General features: G+C 41.6%; 1 protein-coding gene across 5 annotated transcripts; it reads right to left on the bottom strand.

The window, feature by feature from the left end:
* Positions 1 to 502: 502 nt before the first annotated feature.
* On the bottom strand, positions 503 to 20623 carry sphk2 (sphingosine kinase 2). Of its 5 annotated transcripts, XM_061674553.1 has the most exons (10): positions 20490 to 20623; positions 16914 to 17023; positions 16624 to 16721; positions 15031 to 16292; positions 11024 to 11173; positions 10833 to 10927; positions 10643 to 10758; positions 8307 to 8516; positions 6236 to 7766; positions 503 to 3792 (listed from the first exon to the last, which is right to left on the bottom strand). In XM_061674553.1, the coding sequence occupies exons 4-10, from the start codon at positions 15494 to 15496 to the stop codon at positions 3730 to 3732; spliced, it is 2631 nt and encodes an 876-aa protein (XP_061530537.1). In that variant the 5' UTR covers positions 15497 to 16292; positions 16624 to 16721; positions 16914 to 17023; positions 20490 to 20623; the 3' UTR covers positions 503 to 3729. The 5 variants fall into 5 exon arrangements, with proteins under 5 accessions (XP_061530537.1, XP_061530536.1, XP_061530538.1 ...); XM_061674552.1 differs by lacking the exon at positions 16914 to 17023; XM_061674554.1 differs by lacking the exons at positions 16624 to 16721; positions 16914 to 17023 and having other exon boundaries at positions 15031 to 15525.
* Between the last annotated feature and the right edge of the window lie 95 nt (positions 20624 to 20718).

The following is a 20718-nucleotide window of genomic DNA, read 5'->3' on the forward strand; positions in this document are numbered from 1 at the left end:
GATACGAAAACAGATTCCGGTTAAGTTTATTTTCTTTCTCGAAATGTCATACTTATATCAAGACTGGAAGTTTGAATGTCTTTCGAGAAAAACGTGCACCATACATTGATAGCTGATTGGTATATACAGCAATGTATGGCCTTTAATCCAGCCGGCCGAACATTTATTATTTCTTCCTTATCAAGACTCTTAGAATATTCGTTAGATTAATTTAATAATAAAAAAAAATGCTTCAAATTGTACTCTGGTAGTTTTGGTTCTGACAGTTTTGTTGAATTTTTAGTAAAAGTGAAATACTAATAGATCATGTACTTATAAGGAAAATGTTATTTTCACAGAATTTCACAAAACCTGCAAAATTGTAGTGCTATATTCTAGTAGTGTGTAGTGTCAATGCACTAGTTGAGAAACGACTTAGTAACATATGGAAACAAAAACATACAATTTAGTCAAAAGAGTTTTTAAGTTACATTTATTCAAAACATATACAACTATGAACTGCGCACTGTAATCCTATATCTTCTTCCGTCATTTTAGTAATAATTGCAGTTTCTTCACAAGCAGGGCCACAACGGACAACTGAATCAATGGGATTATCAGTAGAGGCCTGGCAACCGCAGCATTGTCAAATCAATTTGTTCATTTCAACCATCCACAATAAGTCAATTTTTAAAATTTTAATTTAATTTTCATTTTTTAATATTGTACATTTTGGCAAAAAAAGTGTAAATTGTCAGATTCTTCTACATGGTGCTGTTACAAGCCGAGACTGCTACGCCACTGCGGTAAATTGGGTACAAAAAAAAAAAGTACAAGCAAAATAGCAGACTGGTGACCAGTAAAGAGTGTTATTCCACTCTTTGCAGTAATGTTCGAACAGGAATTTCAACAGGCTTATAATACAAAGGCATTGATATCTCCAGGCATGACCAGGACATGCTCTGTGCTGATAAAGACCCAAGTATTTCACACACTATCTTGACTGATTGATACAGTGCACATGCTATTGATTTGACCGGTTCATCAGCAGGTCTCATAATTACATTTACACAAAGCAGGTCATTATTTACCACTCCATGGTGTTGATTCCACTTGAGGATAGCTGTGAAGTCATTTAAGGCAAAGCTCAACACATTGACTTGATTTCCTAGTCAGTTGTCAACGTTCAGTCAAATTCATTTACATCGCCACCACGTCCTAATGTGAACCCCGCCAAAAAAGTGTTGTTAATACATTCAACTTTCCCGGATAAAAAATATTTTAAAAAATGACAAATGTAATCTCTTTTACATTAATCATTTATTGTAGCATGATGCATCTGCACTTAGGTACTTTTACTAGTGCTTTCTTCTAAGTAACCGATTCTGCACCTTAAAAACATTTGAGTGCGCCGTCCGAGGGTTAGTGTCTAGTGTTGTGATTTTAGCCCCTTTCACACTGCCTCTAAAAGGCGGTATTGTTTCCCTTTTTTAGTGTTCACACATCACTCGTTTCTCCTGCCTTGTTGTTATTGTCCGACAAGTATTGCACGTCTCGTGTAATTATCTGATTGCAGGCTACTGTGTTACTATGTGAACATGCACACAGGTGCGTAAAAGTCAGTTACAGCTCAGATGCTGTGATTTTGCAGGATCTCGAAAGAGGCCACTGCCATTCAAAGTCGCTCTTTTTAGGCCTTTTTATGTGTTGCTGTTTTGTATACAGCACCGTCATTTTCATCCTTTTGGAAGTGCTGTCGCTACAATTAAGTTTGGACTCGAAGGCATAACTTTGTTGCGCAGCCTTAACCTTGCAGCTTGTTTGGAGTTTTAACAGATTCATGAATTCACTCTGCACTATTTGCACATCTGTTGTTGACCAATACTGGCCACTCATGTGCTTGAGAAATATCTGCATTATTTGCACAATTGACAGTGTTCCAGATTACGCACTACTAGGCACTTTAAACTGCTTAAATTTCTTAAAGTCTCTGTGCCATTTGCACAATGGTCACTGTACCAGACTATTGCTCTATTAGTCATTTCAAAATGCTCTAAATTGCTAGAGGACTGCAACATTTGCACAATTCTCAAAAACATTGTGTATTGTATCAGCATTACCACATTACTGGGAACCTTTCATTGCTCAGTGACTCTCCGTACTGTTTTTATGTCTCAAAAGTATTTTCTGTCAAATGCCTGTTTCTTGTCAGACTAGAGAGGCTCCAACTACCGGAGACAAAGTCCTTGTGTGTGTTTTTACATCCTTGAAAAATTAAGATGATTCTGATTTAAAGACGCCGTAACAGGCCAGGCAATCGCCTAGTGTCTTGAGCTGACGGGGACCCCGACAGACAACTGACATTGGCCCATATCAATGACAAAACAATGGCACCGCTTTAGACACAGCAACGACAACGGGAACCCCCCACATTGCGCACCTTACTAGCTGTTGATGGCTGGTGGCAAGTAGGAAAATATTGGTCCATGTCAACGACACAAGAGGAAACCCTGTAGACACTGCAATGACATTTATGCACTTTTATGGTAGTATCCGTTTGGGATAGCACGATTTCAGGTTGTTGTTTTTAAATCGATAATGTGATTAAAGTCGAGTAGTTGTTGACTAGTCGCCTATGACGTCACAGATATTTTTTCAGTACAGTATAATGGCTCGAAGACTGACTTTACACAGAACATTAGAACACAAGCGCATGGACGTGGGTTAGCTCGCCCACTGTCACGTGATGGTATTTCCAGCTAGAGGGGAAACAAACAAAAAATTATCCTCTCGCTGGGTGTGCTTGCTGCTGGGTTAGCCAGGTAATGTTTGCACAACTTGGCCAAAGAGGGAAATCTGTCCTCTCTTTCTGGGCCCAGCACGACAGGGTCTCTGCTTGGTAGGAATTAGCAGTTTTTGCTAATAATCATAGACCTCTTCGAGGGTGCTGGAATGATTGCACTTACACTTTAATAATGCGGGCCGATTGCTGCTTCAAGAGGCTCTGCTTCATCCTGAAATACATGATTAGCGACTATTCTAAGCCATGCTTTAAACGTCATTGTGGGAACAGTAAAGTTGACTGCTCTGTACCCCTTGTATCGTATTTATACTGTCCTTTGGCAATTGCTTGCCTTTGCTTGGTTCTGTGTAAAACATGGATAAATACCAGGTCTTCTGTTACGGCTCTGTGTACGAGAGGCTTTTGTGTGCTGCATGAACGTAAAGTTAAATGCACTCCAGAAGATTAATGAGTACAAAATAACGAAAACATCAAATACTGTTGGGGGTAATGTAAATGAAATGAACTGTGTAAACAACCGAAGCTTGAAACGTTCTAACGTTGTATGGTGTCAGTTGCAAAGTATTTCCCTGTCAGGCAAAACATGGGTAGTTCTTCTGAGCATGCATACTGTCGTGTATACATACACCTGCACTGTCTTAGCAAAATAAAAATAAAAATAAAAAAATCAGCTGACATTCGATTTTTCTTCCCTCGTTATTCCAGCCTGTGCAGTTTTCATGCGTCTGCAGGTTCGTTTCGTGTAATCCCACAGCTGTGCAGTGCGGTGCAGTTTATATCTATTTTCTATTAATCTCTGCATTCATGCTCTAATGATGCATGGCTCGGTAAGGTTATCCCCTTTCTGTCAAATTGTTTGTGCAATCCAGTCTCTCCGAGCATGCGCAGGAACAGACATTACATAATTCAGAATTGAGCGCTTTTGCTCAGTTTCAACCAATCCCTGATTAGAACCTGGTGACCTCCAATCCTGAGTCACCAACAATGAGGCGCGCCATGGAGGGATGAACCTGCAATGTGAAGGATAAGATGTGAAAAACACCAAAAAAATACTACATTAAGAAAATATCAGAACAATGAAAGGGGATTTGTGATATAATCTTAAATTAAGTCACATTGCAACCTCATCAAAACATAATACACAAACAGGGGTTAGTCTCCTATCACGACCATGGGCACATTACTGTAGGTAAACCCGCACAATGCAATACAATAAAAGTAATGTGATTAAGATATAAAGTGCTGTGAAAAAGTATTTGCTACCTTCTCAAAGTCTTAATTTTTTTTGCACAAGATAATCCCCCCCCCCCATTAAATTGTTCATGTTACAGGTCACAATAATGCTACAAAAAGTTTTGAAATAACTTATCTTGCTCTCGTTTTTTTTTTGTTTTTTTTTTACAAAAACCTGGCATTTGAACAAGAGTGTGTCGACTATTTATGTCCGCTGTATTATATTATTATTATATTACGTATCGTGTTTTTCCCCCCAGTATATTAATTCTTACATAGCGAAACAAGTTGTGTATATACTATAATGCAATACAAATGCTTTCTATCAAATGATTACTACTTATGTTTATTTCTAATATACAACTATAATAACAGTCATGAAAATGTATAGAAAGGCTGCTTTGGAAGCAAGACGCTTATAGTGCCGTGATAAAGTACCAGCCCCCTTCTCATTCTTCTTTTTTTTGCAGTTTCCCCACTTTAAGGTTTAAGGTCATCAAACAAATGTAAATATCAAACATCACCCAAGTAAACATAAAATGCAGTTTTTAAAATGGTTATTTTATTTATTAAGGGGGAAAAAAACCTTCAAAGAACCCGGTCGTGTGTGAAAAAGTAACTGTCCCCTAAACTTAATAACTGGTTGGACCATCCCCAGGAGCAACAACTGAAATCAAGCGTTTTCTTATTTTCTCCAACTGGCAATGAGTCTTTCACATCTCTGTGGAGATATTTTCGCCCAGTCTTCCTTGCAGAATTGTTTTAATCCAGCAAAAATGGAGTGTTTTCGAGCATGAATGGCCTTTTTAACGTCATGCCACTGTATTTCAATCGGATTCAAGTCCGGACTTTGACTAGGCCACTCCGAAACCTTAATTTTGTTTTTGTTAAGCCATTCAGAAGTTGACTCGCTGGTGTGTTTTGGATCGTCATCCCGCTGCAGAACCCAATTTTCCTGAAATGCTGTGTTACATTTACGCCAGATGTAACGAGACACACACCTTCCAAATAGTACAACTTTCGTCTCGTCGGTCCATAGAATATTCTCCTGAAATTCTTGGGAATCATTCAGATGTTTTTTGCAAAAGTAAGACGGACGGGCCTTAATCTTCTTTTTGGTCAGCAGTGGTTTTTGCCTTCAAACTCTGTCATGGATGACATTTTTGCCCAGTGTCTTCCATATTGTTGAGTCATGGACAACACTGACCTTAACTGTGGCAAGGGAGGCCTGCAGTTCTTTGGATGTTGTTCTGGGTTCCTTTGTGACCTCCTACATGAGTCGTCACTGTGCTTTTGGGGTAATTTTTGTAAGCCAGCCACTCCTGGGAAGGTTCACCACTTTCCATGTTTTCTCCATTTGTGAATAATGGCTCTCATCGTGGTTCACTGGGGTCCTAAAGCTTTAGAAATGACTTTGTAACTCTTTCCAGACTGAAAGATGTCAATTACTTTATTTCTCATCTGTTCTTGAATTTCACTGGATCGGGACATTTTGTTGCAGCTTTTTGAGATCTTTTGGCCAACTTTAGTTTGTCAGACAGGTTTTATTTAAGTGATTTCTTGATTGAAGAGGACTGGAGGTAATCTATCTGATCAGGCTTGGGTGTGGTCAGTGAAAATTCGCGCAGCTTTCTCAAAAATGACTTAATAAGGGGTGCAATTCGCTATTTCGCTTTGAAGAGATTTTTTTCCTCAATAAAAAAAAATGCAACTGTTCAATAATCTATCACGGGGTGGAAGCAATACTTTCCTGGTTCAAGTAGAACTGGTATTTCAACAGTTAAATGCTAGTCAAATTTTGACATCATGAGACAAAGACCGCAACTAACAATTTTTCAACAGCACCTCGCCATCGTGAGGCTTCAAACAGGATATTCTCAAAGGGAAGTGGCCACTGAGTTTAGAGTGTCATAATCAGCAGGTTGCAATAGATATATAGAGAGAGTGGAAATGTTAGAGAAAGGCATGGAAGTGGACGCCCGAGGGGGGTAAATAAAAACACCTGTTGTGAATTTTGCCAGAGTTTTTGCAAGTTTTGTAAAATATGTGGATTAAAAAGTTTAGAGAAAGTCAAATTAAGTTTACCTGTAAAGATTATAGCGCCTTTTCGGTTCCTCCTGAATTCTTACCCAGATAGCCCTAACTTTTTTGTGGGTAGTGTAAATCACACGAAATTATATTGAATGATACCAGTAAGAAGTAAACAATATTTCAACTGACCTGCGCTTGCAAGGGCCCATAAGGCACCAGTTCTCCGTCCACAGTGAGGGTCCCGCGTGTAGACAGAGGCTGCAGCCTAAAGGCGCGACAGGAAACGTGGCTGACATATGGTGAGCTGACAGAGTGGTGCGTTCCTCTCTCCATGGCAAAGAACAGTCGGAGTAATGTGGCTCTGGATATGCCCGCCCGCACAAAGGTCAGGTGGATAAGTCCATCGTCAAACCTGGCCTGCGGAGCGGCGTGGAGGTCAGCTCCCAGATGGCTCTGATAGAGGGCCAGGACCAGGACAAAGTCCCCCTCTATAGTGATCCAGTCTCGTGTGGGAAGGGGTTGGTCCAGAGAGGGCAACAAGTCATCTCTCGGGACATTTAAAGGCAGTGTGACGTAAGGACGGTTCTTGAGGGGTCCGGCTGGCTCGGCGATGTCAAAGTTGAAAGACGAGGAAGGCGTGCGTATGGGGGGCGATGGAGAGGTGGACCCAGGAGTGTTGGGGCGCGGGACTAGGTATGACGAGGAGTGTGGGGAGGCACATGAAGGTGAAGATGGAGGTGTAGGGGACAGAGAGAGGGACAGGGAGGGAAGTTTAGGAGGCAGGGAGTTGGAGTGGGAGTGCTGCAGGAGTGAGAGGGGCCTCGGCCGTGAAGAGTTTTGGTTCTGGTCCACAGTTCTGGGTTTATAGGAGAAGGGGGAGTGACGAAAGGGGGAGGAGATGGTGAGGGCTCGTTCACGGGCCACATCGAGAGGGTAATCCTCTTTCTGGTAGTACCTTCCATTCAGGTCCATATCCTCCACCCCATAGGAGGGGCTGGAATCGCAGTCAGCTTGACCGAAAAGAGTGTTGGCGATCTGGCTTGAAGGAGCAGAGTTCTTCCTGAGGGCCTGTTTGGTTTCCTGGAGTCCATCCTGGTAGGTGAAGGAACCTTCGTCTGCGTCCAGGCCCTCACCAAGCTCTTGAGCATGTACCACCCCCTCACCCTTTACACGGTCTTTCCCATCACCCGCCTGATGCTCCTCCTCCATCTCACTAGAGTCCTCCTCTGTTCTTCCCTCATCCTCCTGTTCATCTTTTATCTGTGCCAATCCAGCATCCCCTCCCATGTTACAATCACCCCTTTCACCCTTCAGCCTCTCCTCTTCCATCTCTACCTCCCCCTCCTTTTCCTTCTCCCTGTCCTCCATCAGGCTGCTGGCCCTCACCACGCCAGTTCCTCCTCCCCGGGCTCGCTCACGTCTCCTCTCTCTTTCCCGTTGCCTCTCCTCCTTCTCCTGCTCTCCCTCGCCCCGTCGCAGACTCCTCTGTTCGCTGATGCCCATGTCAGAGGAGGTGCGATGGATGGGGTTTTTGCAAAAGCCTTCCAGGCCCTCGGTGATGCTGCGGGAGAGGGGCCTCCTCGGCAGGGGAGGCGTGGCGTCGGGCGATGAGGCCATGATGGACGGAGGGAGGTAGGACAGACGACCCTTGTAGGAGCGGAGGGAAGCGATGCGCACCAACGTGCCCAGAGTGAAACGTGCTGAGCCCAGGCCACGATACCTGCCATCCCATAAAAATAATGTAGAAAAAAGGAACTTTGCAGACATAATTTTGTAACTAACGTCAATTTATCACTGCACAGTATCAGATCAGTTAAGCTCAGGTGGCAAAGGTGCTCACACTCTATATTTAAGTAGAAGTATAAATACTTGTGTACTGATTCAACTCCTGTCCTTAAGTAAAACGTACAAAAGTTCAGACTTTTTGCTTTGACTTGAGAGCAAAAATTCAAGATACTAGCGCTGGCTGTATGGTGGCAGTGAACTTAATTCAACTCAACTTACAATAAGCAGGAGTTTGGCTGATAGTGAACAATTCTTCAAAAAAGAGACATCAAGCTTTTTAAAGGAACTTCCAATTAAAGTTTACTAAACATAAAACATATGCAGTATATTCTATACATTTTATGCTTGCAATGTGTTTAAAGCCTGTGAGAGGGCTACAACTATATCCAAAAAATTTAATGATCCCTCAATATTGCAAATTTCCACATACCGCGGGTGGGTTTAGAATTCATCCCCCCCGGTGTTCACAGCTCACCTCTCACTTTCAATGTCCACATCCGACACGAATCCCCAGGCGACGGACAGGAAAGAAAAGAGCCTCCTGGGCACTGCAGTAGCAGCTCGACTGTTGTTGATGGTGGGTGGGCTAGTCGTCACGGAGACCAGGTCCATCGGCCGCACGCCGCCGCGACACAACAGGAAGCAGCAGTTCAAAAGGAGAGGCTCCCGAAGACACATGTCATACCTAGGAATATTAAATGAAAGGTTTTTACAATGCAAAGGAAAAGACAAGATTTCCAAAATGGAAACATAAAGGTGCCACGACGGTCAACATAAACCATTTATTCAATGTACAAGCAATGATTTACATCACTAAAATTTTTGGAACGTTTCTTCCGTTATTTGGTAATAAACTCACCTAGTAACTGTTCTTGTGCCCTTCCTGAAATGTCCTAAGGTGTCACAAGATGGCGCCACAAAGCCTTGTCATAAAGTAAAGCAGTACGTTGGCACCACCTAGTGGCTTCTTTCTGCCGAGGAACTATGTGGACATGAGGGAAGGAGCTTTTATAGGACAGGCCATAGTCCGGTCTAATAAAAAAGCAATGCTTTGGTGCCATCTCGTGGAATTGCTGTAAGACTTTTATGTTCATCAATCATTACTGTAAGACTGATTACTGCATGGGACAGCCTGGACAGAGATGTGTGTACCAAATAACCAACAGTGTTAAAAATGTGTGTAACAAACTAAGCTGACTAGGCGCTACAATTCTTAACTACAGATGGACAGGCGAGGGTCATTTGTTGGAGCGCTTGTGTTCGGGATACTTAATACTAACTTATGGTTAACTTAGCAATACTGTACTCTGCAGCTACAACAGAGAGACGTGAACCATTTTCATCACTACGTTACCACCATGTCACAACAAGTTCAATGTATGGTTCTCCAGTCATCATCACTTTTCAGTCATTATTGGTAACCTTCTGTCCTAACAAACTTGTGGAACTTGTACTGTGGTAACTTAAGAGCGCCCCAACTCTTGCCCTCACAAGTGGGCAAAGAGAGCCACAGTCGCCAATGCACGTTCAACCATTTATTATTTTTACAAACAATCAAACGTGTAAAAACAAAATGAGAACACATGCAGGGACCCCTGTGAGTAATACCCTCCCCAGTAATGCTGCCCTGTGCGGCCACACATAATTGCACATACCAGAAACCGCCCCTGCATTTAACACATGAATAATACAGTGTGTCCAGTATTTACACTTTATAAATTCAGTTTATTTCTTAACGCTCTCCTTTATGTTTTATTCTGTCCCCCAAAATTTTTTGGGGGGTCTGGAGCAGATTAAGGGCAATTTAAAGGCCCAGTAAACTCCTGGGATTTTTTTTTTTACAAACCACAGAGAAGAGTATCGTTAAGTAGCAGAGAAAATTTGAAAAAAAAAAAAAAAAAAACGCAAAGTATGTGCCAACCTCTGAGCCCCAGCGTAATGACCGGCAGCTGCAATGGGACAATTTTCCCTCCTTCGCCTCTGTTGAAATTCAGCGGACCGTGCATCACGCTGCAGTGGCTGACGAAGGGTGCATCATATGTAGCTACAGCAGTGCAATGGACCACGTTCCCCCTATATTCTTATTTTTTTCTCCCACTTCTCGCCCTGCAACATCTTGGTTGGCAACTGTGAGGCTGACAGCCCCTAATAACGTTGCGCCGGGCTGACGGCGGGCTGGAGCGGAGCCGCCAGGGCAGCAGAGATGTCCGCTTTGTCACTGCCTTGCTACGCGCAATGTGTAGGGCACACCACTGCACAGACACTAACCCAAGTAACACAGAACACGTTACACTTCAGGGACGATGTATTTTTTTTTTTTTAGTTGTAGGCATAATTTGATGGCTAACTGCACACTGTATTGGTAGAACTGGGCCAAGATATTATGAATAAGGAAGTTTTCAAGAAAGTATACACCCCAGCCCTCTTTTGACACAGGACTAGCTTTTAGCCCCGCCTCAAAAATCCAGCCAGCTGAAATGGTGATCTCAACAATCCAGTCCTATATTGTTCTCTGTTTTTGCATGTTTTCAGCAGTTATCTTCAAACATATTTTATGTATTTAGAAACAAATCATAAAAAATATTTTCCTGGGACTTTAATTCATGTCAAGAGGGAAAACTGTTTTGACTTATGAGTTAACTGAGTTAGCAGCTTGGTCACGGAATTAATTAAAACAGCATTTTAATACTTTTCATGAAATAAGCTTTTTTTTTTTAATCCAAATTGGTAATTGCAACACCTGAGTGGTGTTTCAAAATGTTAACGCTCCACTGTATTTTGACTGAATAATTGACGAGCAATGTTTCCTACCCTGCATGGTGATTGATGGAACCAGCCAGTGCGTTGCCAGAGCCACAGGGCAGAATGCCAACGGGCGTTTTTATTGCTTGCTCCCAATCAGCACGCTCCATTAAGCCGTTTATCACCTGCCAGATCGGAGCACATCATATCAGTTTAAGCGTGTGTTACATGAGTAACGCTCACCTTATCAATTCCACACCTCGTGCAGGAGGCCATCTCCAGAAATGATGATGACACCGTCCCACTCTGGGAGTGATATCTCCCTGATAAGCTCTCTGGCGTGGTTCTGACGCTCTGAGGCAGATTAAGACACAGTGGACAACTTCAACATAAAGGTGCTGCAAAAACACAATCTGTGTCACAAAGGTAGATTTGCCTTTGTGGTTATACCTGTTTGTATCAAGTTATAGCTGATGTTGGCCTCTCTAATCATAGGCAGGATGCGCGTCTGACACCACTGCATTGCCTGTCCTCTCCCGCTGAAGGGATTGACCAGCAGTAGTAGTCGCCTGGGACGAGGTAGGAGGCTTCTGGAAAATTCTTGCAAGGGGAAAAAAAAGGGAGAGAATTCATTAGCGGGCCAGAATAAAAGCTAGGGCAACTTTAAAGCAGGCCAAGTGGGATGTAAGGTAAACTGTCACTGCAATGTTGCTCAACTGTGGATTTTGAGTGCAGGATTTACAGTATCTCACACAACCCAGTGCTGTTGATGAGGAATTAAAGACTCCTCACTGGCATATAAAATGCCTGAATTTTTAACCCAATGCAATATTTTCAGCCCTTCACTACTTGCACAAATAATGCCTAGATCAGACTACAGACGAGGAAGGCGTCTCCCGGTACTTGCCCGCTTAGCTACCGCGGCCGAGTTCCCGGATCGGGCCCGACATATTTTGTCGGCAACGACAAAACTGTGCGTCCAGTATCACATAATCCACGACCAACGATTTGGCCCTACGATAGCCTTATGTCGCCAAAATGAAAAGTTTAGGATGTTTGATTTTTTTTTGGGATATCTTCCGTATAGTGTGACCTATCAACGACAACTCCGACAGCGCATCTTGACGTCGACCAATGGGATTGTGACCGGCGCTTCGCCTCCTTTTCTTTTTATTCTCTCGCACGAACCAATGTTCACAGAAGCTTTAGAGCAGTGGCGGTTTCTGACATGGGCCATATGAGCAGCCACCCAGGCATTCCATAGAGGAAGGTATAGATTCGAAGCCCGAACGTGCGAACTGTGAGGTAGACGTGCTAACAACTAGGCCCTAAAACTAAAACGTAAAGCAAATATTTATTCATTAACGCTTCTGGATCCCCTGGAAGAGCTTGGCGAAGTGGCTGGGGAGAGGGAAGTCTTGGATTCCCTGCTTTTAGGTTGGTGTCCCCGTAACCAGATACTGAATAAGCCAAAGAAAATCGAAAGCTGGGTGTGAGTCAAAATTTGTGGAACAAGCAAGCTTTAGGAAAAAACTAAAATTAAAATGGTGCAAGTGAGGTACTGTAAACCCCTTGCGTATGGGTTATAGACAAGGAGAACCACAACCTCTGATGGACTTTCAGCCACTTATTGAATGGGACACACAGCAAACACAGAAAACCCAAAACAAGCATACTCACTAGTAGCTGCTGTAGCCCACAACTCACACCCGGACGCTCACACACGGACTAACCGGACAAGTGATATCACTCACAAGGCTTTGTAAAGGTACAGATACAACACTATAGTTGTTGTGATTTTTGGTTGGTCTCAACCTGCAGTGATTACACTCTATAAAACCAGTTTATTTATTTACATTCCCCTTCCATCCATCAATGTTTTATTGCTTTTATACAATACAGTGCTAACATTTCTTTATTTAAAAACTAAATTGTGGTGGTTTTTTGAGGACTGCAATGGATGCATGGCATTTCAATTCATTTCAATGGAGGAAAATTGATTCGAGTAAATTAAATTATAAGATTGGTCATAAAAGGAATCAGTTTGCCCACTTAGAAAACAAAAAGGTTCCTTGTCCAATAACGTTAAGACTACCGATATTCATAGGGCGACTCGCTTCCCCCACCCGACCATCCGATGCGTGCTGAAGGAGATACGACCACACGCTCAGATTAATCCTGGATTATGTAACAATCCACAAGAACAAATCAACATGAATCCAATATAGCTGCAACTACAGTATTTGTTAGTCACTGTGAAAACTCAGCATGAGTCGCTATGAACACTCCCAAAAACAACAAACAGAGCAAACAAAGGAGGGGAGATGATGGATGAAATAGGCAGCTGGGTTAAACTGAGGACAGCCATGTTTACTGCTACAGTAAACATGACAAGGAGATGATGAGGTTTTAGTTGAGGTCAGGAAACAAAAGGAGAGAGGGAGATTAGACATTAAAGAGGCAAAGGAGGGAGGAAGGAGACAAGAAAGGAGGTCAGACGCTGGTGAAGTGCAGAGGCAGCAGTGAGAAATGGTTAACACACAAGTACAGTGAAAATTTGTATGAAGATGTATCGGTATATCTGACATCAAAATACACATAACAGCAACAAAACACCATTTTAAGTGCTTTGACCCCCTTGTTTTCTTTCAACATCTTCTATGAGTGCCTGGGTAAGCCACGAAAATGTATGCAGATGCAATTCTTGGTCACTCTGACATGAACTATATTTAGCTATCATTTACAAAGGATGTGTGAACAAAAATGGAAGGAGACCAAAGTGTTTCGGAGTGAACTACAGCAAAACAAAGCACATTTTTGAAATGCTGATACTTAATGGAAACATCAATAGTCCCCTATTCCTAGTTCAACTGCAATCTTTTCATGTATGTTTCAGAAAATGACGTAGGTGACAGTTTAAAAAAGCACGGCTGCGAAATATTCTAATATTTTGAGGTACAGTACTGGATTTTTTATGTTCCTATGCTGTAAATCACAATACATTCAACACATAATAGGAATGCTTGAAACACAACCATCCATCCATCCATTTTTCGTACCGCTTAGCCCCAACTATCTTTGGGTGAGAGGCAGGTTATACCCTGAACTGGTCGCCAGCCAGTTGCAGGGCATATATACCGGTACAAAAACAACAATTCACATTCACACCTAGGCGCAATTTAGAGTTTTCAATTAAGCTACCATGCATGTTTTGGGGATTTGGGAGGAAACTAGAGTACCCGGAGACTCGCGCAGGCAGGGGGAGAATATGCACTCCACACAGGCGAGGCCGGATTTGAACCCGGGGCGCTCAGAACTGTGAGGCAGATGTGGTAACCAGTCATTCACCGTGGCGCCTGCTTAAAACATTTTAGTTGTATTTTAGTATTGACTCTAAAACAGCAAAGTGTGGTATTAGTACCACTAGTGGTATGCGAGATTTGCCTAGTGGCAAGCGAACGATTCACTGCCTTATTACAGTTCAGTTGTATTAAACTTTTTTTACTCAACTCAAAGTGCAATTGCATTCAATCTTTAAGAAATTTGTATTTTTTATTTAACTTTTGTACAATCAATTTTAATTGAATAATTTCATTATATTTTTTTTCCCAACAATTAAGCACAGTGTTAATGTTCAAACTGTGCATGTTACTGTTGCTTACAAAGACATTGAATGTACTTTGAAGGAATAAAGCCACTGTATTTTAAGTATTTAAGTATTTTAATGTTGGTCATGATGGTGGTACTTGAGGAGCCAATTATTATTATTATTATTATTTTTATCAGAGGCGCTCACTTTCACAGAGTTTGAGAACCACTGCTCGAGAATATGAAATAACTGACAAAAATAAACCACCCCAAAATTTTGCATTGTACATTTTTGGTATTTTTAATTTCTGTTTACAATGCATTATAATCATTTTTTGGTACACCTTCTTGTGTATTATATATATCAATATAATAAAGATAAATATAATTGAATATAACAATGTTTATTTTATTACATATTTTATCCAACTTTATTGAATATTCTAATATTTTGAGGTACTGAACTTTTATGTTCATCAGCTGATTAGAACAATGCTTGAAACTTATTTTATTTAGTACTGACTATAGTTAAATAAAAAAGTTTGTATTTATTTTTTTTATTAAAATGTATATTTAAAATCTATTACAATGTTTTTAGATGCTCTTGTATATACACTTGTGTACAATGTTATTAAAAATAAATGACTATAAAAATAGTTGTATTTAATTTTATTATTATAGTTTTTTTTACTGTTGTATGACTATAACAGCTGTTAACTACTTACTACCAACATTCTGTACCACTGTACAACTCCAATGTAGTAAATGTCATGGTGACAAAATCCTCAAGGTTGTAGGGTTCTGGTTGTGTGGTAGCATTAACATTCAAAGAAAGTAATTTCACTCATGAATGTAATCAGCATGCTCACCTGTTTCAGCAGTGACCGGCACCCCTCGGAGTAAACACTGCACAGCGGCCGACCATCTCTCTGCCTCAGGTCTGGTCTCAGCCATGTAGGCCCTCACCTGGCGGCGCCGTGATACCCCTTTGCGGCGTTTACCCGGCGGGTACCAGTAGAGCACCAAGAGAGGGGGGGCGGGGGCTCGGGGGCAGCTGCATCCCAGCAGCTCTGACAGGGGCAGCAGGAGACGGGCCTCCTTGCCCGGACGTGGCAACAGGCGCTGGATGTGAATGTGTGCGTGGGTAAGGGTCAGAGCGTAGTTGGAGGTCGGAGCCAGCGTCGGGGAGGCGGTGGGAGAGATCCCGCCCGACCCACCTGGGCTGTTGGGGCAGCTGTTGTTGTTGCTGCCGTTGTTGCCGGACACCCAGCTAGCAAACTGGCCGTGAAGGAGGGCTTCTGATGGGGGGAAGAAGGACGGTTCTGGGGAGCGCATCTTCGCTTGCTGGAGGTGGATGACCTTTACTGGGGCAAAAAATCATGCGTCTAAAAAGCTACAAAGCGGAGTTGAAAGTTTAAAAAAGCTCTTTCAGTTCTTGAATGATAAAAACAGCTTTTTGTTCCCACTGTGTCCTTCTCAGTGTCTTCACTGGAGAACAAAGTCAATAGTTTCCAGTTCATAGTGCAAAATGGAACGTTCCAGTGTGGAGCTCCTGTGGTATCTCTCTACAGTTTACTCCAAATCAGGTCATAGTTTAAAATAGTCAACATTTAAAACAACAGTCATATCCACTAGGTAGAACAAAAATGACATCACAACTTGAGGCAACTTAGCAGCTACAACATCCAACAATAGAACTCTTTAAATAATTAAACAGTCATCACCTTTCACTGAGAATACTGATTAAATGAGTAAGACTAAATGTAAAAAAAAATAAAATAACACACCTTGATTGCACAAGGAGGCTAAGAAATGTCATTAAATATACACACTTGTGTAGAGGCTGCCTGTTAGGCGCTGGACAAACATGAAAAGTGCAGGATTGCTCTTGATTTTAAGCGATAATAATAATAAAAGGGACAAGTGCCTGATAGTCTTATCTATCCTCCATCTGAGTGTTGGCAACAGTAAAGAGACGTGTGGACAGGAGACAATAAACAAACAAAACGGACGACACAAAAAAAAGACAAAAGACAAAAGAAAAACAATGATATAGTTCCAGCTGGCTCCTTTGTTCATGTCATGGTAAAAAAATTCCAAGCGTCACGTTCCCTCTCGGAGGTCTCTGCTCCTGCATGAAGAAAACAGGACAATGTGGCGATGCAGTAAGTACGATGAGGCGATGAGAACCAGTCATGCCACTTTACTCGCCACATACAAACTGCGTGTTTTCACATCAAAAAGCCAACCACTCCCTTAGAAGCCAACATCTCCCTTTACTCCTATCATCTCCTGCCCATTCCTTGAAGATACACACCCCTGATGAATGTCTCCCTCTTGTGGGTCACCACAACAACACTTGTTCGACGAAGTCATTAATTTACTTAAATTACTTTTTGATACGTTAATACAAATTATGCACAGTGATTAATCACTTGAAATTTCAGTAAGGCCCTCCTCACCTAGACGACGTGCCCTGCAATTGTCTGACGACTGGTTCAGGGTGTACCCTGCCTCTCACCCGGAAACAGCTGAGATAGGCGACAGCACACCCGCGACCCTAGGGAGGATATGAGGTTCAGAAAATGGATGGATGGATAGACTTGAAATTTGCTGGAGCCTATCCCAGCTATCTTCGGGCGAGAGACAGGGTACACCCTGAACTGGTCGCCAGCCAATCGTAGAGCACATACAAACAAACAACCATTCACACTCACATTCACACCTACGGTCAATTTCGAGTCTTCAATACCTTGCATGTTTTTGGGATGTGGGAGTACCCGGAGAAAACCCACGCAGGCACGGGGAGAACATGGAAACTCCACACAAGCGGGGCCGGGATTTGAACCCCAGTCCTCAGAGCTGTGAAGCGGATGTGCTAATCAGTCTCCATCGTGCCGCCCAATATACAATATATTACATAAAATCTTGATTGTAAAGCAGTGAGCAGTATTGATGTTTTTCTCAATCTAATTGAGATATGTAGAAAAAAAACTAGAGTTAGACTTGAAATTTCACTGAAGTGGGGTTTGGAAAAAAAAAATTCACACGATAAATTGAGAAGTAGTATTATGCACATTGATTCATTAGTTTGGTGTCAGGCTCATACACACTGAATTGGCAAAAAGAAAAACCTTGAAATCTCCCAAAGTTGGAACCTGACATTGAACAGATTTTCATAGGATGTTGAGACTAACAGGAAAAGCAGCCCTGTGCCCAGTGATTATTTTGGTGATATATATTTTTTAAAACTGTGACTTGAAATTTCACAAAGGCCTTGCATTGAGTTTACAAAAATGTTTTGTTAGTGGGGCTATTTTTTTATTTGGCTTAGTTATAAGCAGCTAAAACCCCTGTATGAAGTACATTTTACACACAATACGTAACATTAGTTTTATTTAGTGCATTTCTGGATTTTCAAAGATTTTCAAAATGTTGTCAATGAAAGTGGCGCTCTATTATCTTTATAGCATCCATAATATTGGCTCTCTTTAACATCTTTTGAGAAGAAGATGTGGGTATCAGGATAAGACGATAATCACCGGACAGAGGATGCATGATGCGATGATTCTTTTTTTTTTTTTTTTTGCTGAGACACGTAATGAGTCAAAGTCACACACTGGCTGCTCGCTGACGACGCACAACCACTGTGGTCAAAGGCTTTCAAGACAATGACCACATCTGCCTGGTGTTTGGCCCATACAAAATGTGCAAGACTAGTATCACAGTTGCTGGTAATCAATGAGGGAGTCCTAGATATGGGGATACATTTTTCTGATACTTTAAAGTTTTACTAGCACAGTTCAGCAATTGTGGCCAAACGTTTTTGATAGGTTAATCTCCCATCCATCCATTTTCTATAGCACTTAAATCTTTCACTGCCAGGCCTCCATGTCAACATGTATATTTTAATTCAACAGCCGTCAATGGCAGTGAATTAAGGGGTTTTGTCAACATACATAGCTGTAAGGGTTGGGTTCTTGGTAAAGTTAATTAAAGTTATTGTCAGACCGGGATTGTAATACACGACCGAGGCACGGGTCTCCTTTTGTAAAACAGCATATACAGTGGTGCCTTGACTCACAAGTTTATTTCGCTCTCTGACCATGCTCCAATCTCAAAACACATGTACATCAAATCATATTTCCCCATTGAAATGAATGGAAATTCCATTAATCCATTCCAGCCACCCATAAAACAGAGAAAAAAAACACTCTACCGTATTGTACTTAACAAAAACAGAGTAATTACATAATGTAAAGAATTTGTGCAGCTCCTTCTGGTGTGGGCACCTTGGCCACCAGGCCACCAAGATGATGGTCACAACTACTCAGTAATATTTTGTCATTTTCATCACAGAGGACAATGATCTATTCAATAATAAATCATAATAATTATATATGATTTATAACAATAACACCTGTGAGTATAGTTATATTACATGTCTACATGTGTTTCAGCCACATGTGAGTACAAATAGAAGTTGCTTTAGGGTTATAACATAGCGATGTTGATGCTATTCTTTAGCCCCCCCTATGGCATTTTGCATTGTGCGTTAGCATTAAGATAGCTAAAGAATAAACAACCAGAGCTTTAATAAATCACTCAACTGTATTTGAATTTAGCGCAATATAATGAATCTAAAAAACATCATGATACACTGACAGGCGTCTTGTTGTGCGGAACCTACGGCCCATGGGCTATGGCGACCCATAATAGCATTTAATCCAACCCACTATACAATTCTAAACAATAAAATCTCAGAGGAATTGCTATGAAAAGCCCAAAAAAACAAATGTTAATAATAACAGAGGACGTTTCTACTAGCACCGCTTTAATGTGTCAAAGCACAAAACGTAGCACCATCTTTGCTCAACTATTAGAACTTCACGAGCCAGTCATCTCTGGCTTTCAACTTTTACAACAGTCAGGAAACATTATGCAAGCGCGCTGCAGACAGAATCAATGCCTGGCCGATGTCCTGTTTTGATAAGCCTTGCGTTCCAATAGGAGCAGTCCTATGGCCATTGTTGCACCTTTGGTCCTTGAAACAGGGCGTGGACACGTCAAATAATAATACGACCAACGGGCTAATTTGGACTCCTGGACAATGAAGCTGCTGTTGACTGACTTGCAGGGGTATTTTGGGCAAGTGTAGGCAAGAGCTTAATTTTAACCCCTGACTGCATCATATTGTTAGCCACTCAACAGTAACATTAAGCTGTCACTCTTGGCTCGAGCAAGGATTCCTTAACTTTTTCATCTCAAGACCCCTATTACAAACATGACCCAACTTACTAAACTAATTGTGTATTATAACACACAACACTCCACATATAAAATAATACCCTAAAGGGATTTATGAAAGCAAATGCAATACATTTGACAATTGATGACAAAGTGATATAGCATTAATTTTTCACGTTTTATAGAAAGAGCTCAAAATAAGTTTGGCTTTGGTCAAAGGAGACACATCATATTGTGCACATCACATTGTGTAATTTGTTGTACATCTATTTGTATATTATTATGCCCTAACTGCAACCAGGTCGGCATTGCAAATGAGAATCTGTTCTCAATGCCCTTACTTGGATAAACAAATAATAAATAAGTGCACGTCGGCGAGGACCAGATTTGCAAGACGGATGCCCCCAAAAACGTTTTTTAACAAATAAATTCGAATTAATGGATTAACTCATCAATTGCCCCGCACTACCACCTTGAAAAACAAATATAATAATTTTTTTTACTTTGTGAAGCGGTGACCTAGTCTAAATGTACTAATTTGAGCGCCTAATTTAGCGTAAAATTAAAAACTACATTTACTCTGAACTTTAACCAGTGTTGTACGGAAGTTAGCTAGATAGTATAGTAGCCTATTAATAAGGGGGAAAAGATGAATTTAAAAGTCCAAGCTACACCGCATATTAATGTTAACACGAAGCGTTCACCGTTTTAACTTGTCAAAACACATTACACTCGTAATTATTGCCGACTTCGTTATGATATTAGCAGACTGGTAAAGTGACAAAGCTAGCTAGCTGCTTACTCTCTCTCTCAAAGCATAAACCAAATATTGTGTCAAATGTATAACTAACCAGCCATAACATATGTGCAGAGGATGTAGTAAGATATATTTTTGGGGGGGTCGGTTCACGACTAGCTTGATCCTTTAGAGGCATGGAACTTGGTAAAGACGTCCGCTAGCTGAGGTTGTGGTTGGATCCAAAGCGAAGCTATACACGCGGACACAGTTTTGACATTCTGAATTAGTCTATTCATTCAGTCGAAATGGAATTTAAAAAGAGTAAAAAGACTGCAACGGTACCTCATCTTGTCTCCCGGAGACAGTGGTTTGTTCTTGTGACAAGTGGTGGGCTCAGCTGCAGGACGTGTGCGCCGCACAGCTCTCAGCGGCAGCAGCAGTTTTGAGCGGCGCAAAGGAAATGCAATGACGAGAAGGAAAACATTGCAACACCCTCCGAGATTCTCCAATCATTGACAGTCACTCACTCACTTCCTGTTTGGACCAGAATGCCTCGTCGACCAATCATGGA

The sequence above is a fragment of the Phycodurus eques genome, chromosome 4, assembly GCF_024500275.1.
Source record: "Phycodurus eques isolate BA_2022a chromosome 4, UOR_Pequ_1.1, whole genome shotgun sequence".
Taxonomy (NCBI): Eukaryota; Metazoa; Chordata; class Actinopteri; order Syngnathiformes; family Syngnathidae; genus Phycodurus; species Phycodurus eques.